Consider the following 7,561-nt stretch of genomic DNA (forward strand, 5'->3'; position numbering starts at 1 on the left):
CTGCAGACTCACTGCGGGAGATATTATAAAGTCTGTTTAAACCATTCACTGTTTCCCGGGAAATATTACTGCACATAATATCTTGCCTCAAAACCTCGCGGTTTTGAAGCTTTCTCGAACACAAGTAACTCGACTTATCGTGTTACATGAAAGAACATAATTCCACGTTAAGTTGAATAGAGTATTTTAATGAAATTCCTTGAATTATCTTCGTCAAATAAATAATATAATAATCCACAACCATGTCTAAAACAGATTGTCAATTAATCTTTGTACTTTGATGTTGTTGTTTGTTATTAATTATTTTTTGTATAAATATTATATATATTCCTTTCAACATTTTATTTTAGCATATTTCTAAGAGAAAGTCGCTCAGGATTAATCCGGATCCGGAAATTGAAGAAAAAGAATAAATCCGAAAAGTGAAAGGAAATTGGCTTTCCGGCGCTGCATGTGGACTGTAGAGTCTTCCAAAAATGCACCAGCGATGCTCCGACTCAGTATATTCTTTGAAATAAAGAGATAAGGGTGATATCCTAACAAAATATTTTAGATTTTGATACTTTTATTTGTCCGCGTAAGGTAGAATATCTATTAACAAATCGGAAATTTTCGATAAAAAAAAGCAATACATGAGTCGTTAAAAGGTTTTATTAAGCTATTGCATAGCTTCTATCGCGGGCCTTGAGCGCGGGGACCGAATCCAGAAATTCCGTAACGAAAAAACCTCACGCTCCCCACTCCGTCGGGCTCGGAGGTGTGGCTTGAAGGCATAGCATGCAATAGCTTTACCGCGGCAGTCCCCGAGTGCCACACGTCTTTTTTATTTAAATAAGTTCATCGGACAGCTTGTGGTATACCACAAAAGATAAATATTTTATATAAAACAATACATTTCTATAGCGATAAAACAAAGATAATTTTCATCATACATTCGTACATCACGCACAAATTCTACAGTATCCAACATAACTATAACAATAGTCACGTTAGCACAATAAAATAATGTGTCTGAACAAATAAAGTGTCGAAACCGTTCAGAACATAATAGTTACTTTATGAGAGCTGTAAATCCGTCTAGAAAAGATTTAGGTCGAGAAAGTGATGCGGTCGGGGATTACTTCCTCTGAACCTCGCACAAAGGGTTACCTCCGACCAAACGTAGCACGCAGGGTTGGATTCAATTGTTACAGGTAGGGATATTAAAGGAAATAAAATATATAGGAACATGATTTATTGTCGTAACGTTATTTGTATCTTAAGTAATTCAGAGCTGATTAAGGTGGTTATTAATAATAATTAAGTACTGCCATTATAAATTTGAAAGTACCATAGCAAAACGTAGCAATTAATTGTTAACTTTTGAAGTGAAACTTCTTTAGGAGCGTTGAGAGTAAAATTTCAAGGTCACATCATGGCAATACCGTCACGTCATGAAGTAAAGCGATGATTTTGGTCGTTGAATCTTGCCAACAAAGTTTCACTTCTGACACGTGTGCTCGGCTCATTTTATTACTAACTAGTAACTACCTGAGACCTATTTCAGCTTCGATTGGGTCAAGATACCAAATACTAAATTCAATTATTCCTATGTGGACAGCAAATAACAACTCGAATTAATTTGAGCAGCGTGTTGAAATAACCAGCGCTTAATAAACTGTACAATTCATTGTTTAGTTAGGACGCCTGTAAGGGCCGAGCTTCTTACAATAATAATACCTTAATTGTATCCCCGAGAGAACGCCATCAAATCAAGCTGCGGTTACTTTTAGTTAGGCTCGGGTTGAGTTTGCTTTTTGAGGAAATTTAATTATTACAAAACGTATAAAAAATAAAATTGTTAAAAATCCTTAATCTTAAATTTTCTTCTATTCATACCACTCCGAAATACTATTTAAGTAAATGCTCTTAATTACAAATATAAAAATGTATTTCTTTTAATGTGGACGCGTTCCACTGCTTCCTCGATAATACCTATCACATAATATACAAAACAGTGCCCCTAGCACGAATCACTATCGAAAAAGTATTCGTATCGTCAACGAAAGCATTTTGTATGGGAACTTGAACAGCGCCTCTGGTGTGCGTATATTGAACTAATTTTCAGAGCACGAACAAAAACATGTAAGTTTCGAATCGTCATCGTATCGAATACGAAACGTAACTTAGGCGATTGTATGAAGATAGCTAGCACGAAGGCATAAATTGACGGATAGTATCGTAAGTGTCGAAAGCTGGCTTACGAGTTTCACGAATGTTTATTCACTTTAAATTTGACAGTGAGAAAACTTTCGTCGGAGTTTATTTTATGAATAAAATTATAATTTTAGTGATTGTGGTGATATATTTTGTTAGAAAATGTTTAGATTGACAAGAAGCACCCCACGACGTAGTGCATTTTACTATTATCTTGCAGCGCGATTGATTGTTGAAAGTAGAAATGAACAAAGAGAAACAAGGTGAGTGATTTTTTTAACACTATATTTTAATAAATAAACAACAAGTTATCTTTTAAATTTACTATTACATTTGCAGAGAAATCTCAAGGAGAGCTTTACTCAGAAAGAATTTGGCAAATATTAACTTACAAAACCTTAGCGACACAGAATTTAAAAATAGATTTCGTCTAAGTAAGGAAGCATTTTTGTTCTTATGTCGCGAATTGAAAGAAAAATCCAGTCTAAAATCAAGTAAAAGGATCAGTCTGGAACACAAAGTAAGTGTAATAAATAAGCTACTTACGTAGGTACCTTTCATTATAATGTGTACAATAACTAATACATACTATGTGAGTATAATACACAGCTACACTACTAACTATTAACATTTTTATTTCTAGGTGCTGTGTGCTTTGTCATTTTATGCTACAGGCTCCTACCAAAGAATTGTAGGAATGGCTAAATATTTAGGCCAAACTACAGTAAGCAAATATGTGAGGGAGGTTACTGATGCTCTTGTTAACCCTTTAATATTAAATAAGTTCGTTAAATTTCCAACAACACGAGAGCAGCGAAATATTGTAAAAAACAAGTAAGTAATAATTATAAGTATGTAGTTCAATAAAACTAATTTAGTGCAGAATGTTAAACAGCAAAAGCAGGATCAACTGAATAACCACAAATATGATAGCTACCTAATACTAGAAAATTTCACTTACAATACTTTATTTACAGATTTTATACAAAATTTGGCATCCCTGGAGTAATAGGGTGCATTGATGGTTCTCATTTTCACATATTCACTCCAAAAAGAGACATGGAACATTTATTTTACTGCAGAAAGCATTTCTACTCACTGAATGTGCAAATGGTGAGATATCACTCAACTAATTTATACTAATAAAATTATAAATGTTTATTATGTTATACCAATATAATTTTTTAAATTGTAGATATGTGACAGTGAATGCAGAATTTTAAATATTAATGCCAAGTATGGAGGTGCCACCCATGACGCTTTTATTTGGGAAAACAGTCAAGCCAATAGGTACATCCAAGACTTACACCGGAATAATGAACAAGTGTGGTTTTTAGGTAACTATTTTTTTACATGTAGGTTGTTCCAATTATAAATAAAGACATAGATAATTAAGTGATAAGGTTATTGTCTGTTGTAAAATTATATAATTCAATATGCAAAAAATATTTTTTCAGGGGATTCTGGATATCCACAGAGGCCTTGGTTGATGACACCAATCACAGATGCTGCTGAAGGCACTCCACAGGCAAAATATACTACCATCCATGGGAAGGCCAGAGTTGTGATCGAAAATACTTTTGGAAGACTCAAAAATAGGTGGAGATGCCTTAGTAAGGACCGCACATTACATTACACCCCTGAGAGGTGTGCTTCGATCATAATGGCATGTAGCGTTCTACACAACCTAGCATTAGATTTTATGTTGCCTGATCCTGAAGACGATATAATATATTCTTCTGGATTAGGCGTTTCAACATTTTCTTCTCTAGAAGAACCTTTTCGCGAAAGTGGTTCTTCAGATGAATTGGTTCGCGGTAGAGCCATAAGAAACATGTTAGTAGATAGGATTAATCGGCTTCATAATGTAAATAATTGATTTCTGTTTTTGTGTTAGCATGTTGAAGTCGTTGAATAAAGGTAGCATTGGAGAATAAAAATATAGTTTAATATGTTTGAAACAAATATAATGTTCGTTATTTACAAAATAGAATTAAGTACCTTTAAGATATTACTTTCATAAATAGTATAGATTAAGCAAAATAAATTTAATTCTAACAAATACAAAATGTTTTCTTTTTAAGAAAATGAAGTGAATAGTGTATAGGTATATAGTCTGTTAACAACCCTTATATAGATTAAGCAAAATAAATTTAATTCTAACAAATACAAAATGTTTTCTTTTTAAGAAAATGAAGTGAATAGTGTATAGGTATATAGTCTGTTAACAACCCTTATATAGATTAAGCAAAATAAATTTAATTCTAACAAATACAAAATGTTTTCTTTTTAAGAAATTGAAGTGAATAGTGTATATTTATATAGTCTGTTAACAACCCTTATATAGATTAAGCAAAATAAATTTAATTCTAACAAATACAAAATGTTTTCTTTTTAAGAAAATGAAGTGAATAGTGTATAGGTATATAGTCTGTTAACAACCCTTATATAGATTAAGCAAAATAAATTTAATTCTAACAAATACAAAATGTTTTCTTTTTAAGAAAATGAAGTGAATAGTGTATAGGTATATAGTCTGTTAACAACAAAAATGAAAAACAAATACAAATAAAATGAAAAATCAGACACTATTCACTTCTTTTCTCTAAATATGAACTTAAAACCTTTAACGCCTCTCTCATAAAATCCAACCACTGAGCTTGCAACTGAAGCTCTACATCACGCTGACGAATCCTCTCTCGTTCTAATTCTTGTGCAATTCGGTCACGCTCCTTTTCATACTCCCTAGCATTCGTCTCACACTTCTTAAATACTTTTAAAACTAAATCTTCAGGCTTCTTCTTTTTTTTCGGCGGTTGCCACTGGGTTTGCACTGGACCTGGTGGTGGTGTAAGTGCTGGTGGCGGAGTAGGAGGAGGAAGAGGTGGAGCGACTGTGGGTTGACTGCTTGTTCCTGCAGTATTCCATTCATCTGGAAAAGTTGAGATTCAACAATCAACGTAAATACTATTCTGCTAGCTTTAGTTATCAGGAACTTTTTTTTTTACTTTAAGTATTTGAAGATCTTATTTTTAAATGTTTTGTTGTTACTAGTACTTAGTTATGAAAAACAAAAGAGTTATAAGGTATATAAGTAAGTCCAACCTTCAGGAATTGGTGTATATTCATAAGCAGCATCATCCACAGTCAATTCGTCTACAGTTTCTGTAGCAGGTACACCTGACAAGCTAACATCCTCTCCACCAACAACCTATAAAAAATAAAAAAGTATAATTATTATTATTATTTTATTTATTAATAGAACAACAGAGGTCCACTTGGGAGTATAATTTCTTAATTACTATGTTAGTTTACATTGTTTTTATACAGTTTACATTTACATTAATTTAAATATTATCATTACTGAATATTTTACCATTTATAATTATTAGTCATTTTAGTGCATATTAGTGCTTACTTAAAATTTGTGAGTAAAGGCCACCTTCTGTTTAGTATGCCTATTGTATTTTTTTATAAAACAAAATACTACTTTAGAGTATTCATTAATGTTCATAGAAACACCAAAGTTAAGACATTGTAAACAAAGATCATAATTGCAATGCATTATGTGGCACTCAAACCCCAGCCAGTCGTCCACACAAGAATTTCAAGTGTCACAAATCACAATACTAACAAAAAACTTAAGTGGTGACCCTTTTTTACAAGGTTAGGTAGGTAAGTTGCAGACAAGTTAAACTTTTGTTCATATTCTGTCCCAATATGGAATTTAATATTCAGATAATTCGAAAATCATTAATTATTATCAGTTTATTATATTTCCCTGAGATTACAACGATTGCTATGAAAAAAAAAGATATACTACATTACAAAGCAAAAATATCACACCTGTACAAATCCAGCTTCTTGTATAGGCATCCCAGTAGCAGCCTGCACTCCAATTAAATTTAAAACCCTGTTTTCAAGGTCTGTTAATGTCAGCTGAATCGCTGGCCCACCACCTGTACCCTGAGCAGACCTATTTATTTTCGCCCACTTTTTTTTTACATTGTTCTTAAAATCACTCCAAACCTAACAAACATGAACAAGAGCAGGATGTCAGCACCAATATAATTATGCATGCATGTATTTCAAATTGTGTGAAGTATGTGTATTTCCTTAAATGTGCGTAATTAGGATATAATAGGCTTACCTTCCGCCACTTTTCCTCTGTTCGAGAATCCCCAGTGCCATCACTATTGAGCATATCAATTAACTCCTTCCATTTTTGCTGCACATAATGTCTACCACGAGGACCCCCACTGGGTTTGGATAAGTCTCCATGCCTAAAATAAATTTAACGTGAGTTAAAGGACCGTGTGCTCTAATATTTTAATAATATGTGTTAGGTACCTTTCTTTTTCAATTTTGTTTTTACAAATTACACATGACTAGCGTAATACTTTAACTTGAGTATACAAATAAACTTTAAATATATTCCAAAAATCCCATTGAAACACTATTAAAATCAACACAAATATGCTTATGACAATAAAATCTTAAATGTAATACACTTACTTTTCCATAAATTCTACCATAATGGTGTACTGCGGGTGGCTGGTTCTCATTGTAGAACAATAAAATAGTTCCAAACTTACAATTTAAATCACAACACAAGACACAAGCACTTCAAAACAAACTTGGCCTTGAATGAGCTTCGAGCGTCCCGCGTCCGTCGTTCGTTTAGGAATACAGTCAAATCAAACACAATGTTTTAGTAATCAGTTAAATTATTATGCCATTTATCTAACTGAATATTATTTTTTTCTGCAGTTTCTTCGTATTGCGTCATAAATTAAACAGTATTAAATTTTTAAATGCCCTAAAATCACAAAAATTTTAATTAACTAAATACTTATCCAGTTTCTGAACGAAACATTCACTCAATGGTAAGATCATTCGTTCTATTTTTCCCATCCTTGCTTACGTTAGTATGACGTCACCAACGTTATCGTATCGAGCTCTCGATATACTCCAACTCATATATTAAGGTCTATAGACCTAGATTATAGATAATCTTTATTCTCAAACTCATATCGCTAAGTGTTAGCGGCAAGCGTTGCTATCACGGCACAATAGGTGCATTCTAACATTAGATAAAGCGCTACTGGAAAGCCCGTGGCTACAACAAGATGCCACTTTTATCCCGACAGCTAGCCACAGCGATATAGAACTTATTGTCCCCCCCTCCCTCTCCCCGCTCCCCACACACCGCCCCTCTCCCCCCACTGGTCCGAGTGCACGGCCACTTGCAGCAAGAGTATTTTATTTGCGGCAGACTTATGTTGCTGTCGACTTAACTTCAATTTATTACGATCATTTTTCGTATGAGGTACGTGCACTTTATTTTTCTAATAAAATAAGTTTA

At 33.3% G+C, this 7,561-nt stretch overlaps 1 protein-coding gene across 2 annotated transcripts; it reads right to left on the bottom strand.

Annotated features, from left to right (window-relative positions):
• Positions 1-4,711: 4,711 nt before the first annotated feature.
• On the bottom strand, positions 4,712-7,153 carry LOC149481974 (uncharacterized). Of its 2 annotated transcripts, XM_089704674.1 has the most exons (5): positions 6,712-7,153; positions 6,347-6,479; positions 6,043-6,225; positions 5,302-5,407; positions 4,712-5,128 (listed from the first exon to the last, which is right to left on the bottom strand). In XM_089704674.1, the coding sequence occupies exons 1-5, from the start codon at positions 6,759-6,761 to the stop codon at positions 4,785-4,787; spliced, it is 816 nt and encodes a 271-aa protein (XP_089560800.1). In that variant the 5' UTR covers positions 6,762-7,153; the 3' UTR covers positions 4,712-4,784. The 2 variants fall into 2 exon arrangements, with proteins under 2 accessions (XP_089560800.1, XP_089560801.1); XM_089704675.1 differs by lacking the exon at positions 6,043-6,225.
• Between the last annotated feature and the right edge of the window lie 408 nt (positions 7,154-7,561).

This window comes from Colias philodice, chromosome 16 (genome assembly GCF_061535455.1).
Source record: "Colias philodice isolate Cphi_HAF_F1 chromosome 16, ilColPhil1 Martin Lab GWU primary, whole genome shotgun sequence".
Taxonomy (NCBI): Eukaryota; Metazoa; Arthropoda; class Insecta; order Lepidoptera; family Pieridae; genus Colias; species Colias philodice.

Excerpts from the sequence above, each read along its gene's own strand:
- LOC149481974 (XM_089704674.1), bottom strand. The coding sequence starts at position 6,761 with ATGAGAACCAGCCACCCGCAGTACACCATTATGGTAGAATTTATGGAA. Across the intron at positions 6,480-6,711 it reads ATGGTAGAATTTATGGAAAA|GCATGGAGACTTATCCAAAC; the intron begins GTAAGTGTATTA and ends AATTTATTTTAG. Across the intron at positions 6,226-6,346 it reads CAGAGGAAAAGTGGCGGAAG|GTTTGGAGTGATTTTAAGAA; the intron begins GTAAGCCTATTA and ends CATGTTTGTTAG.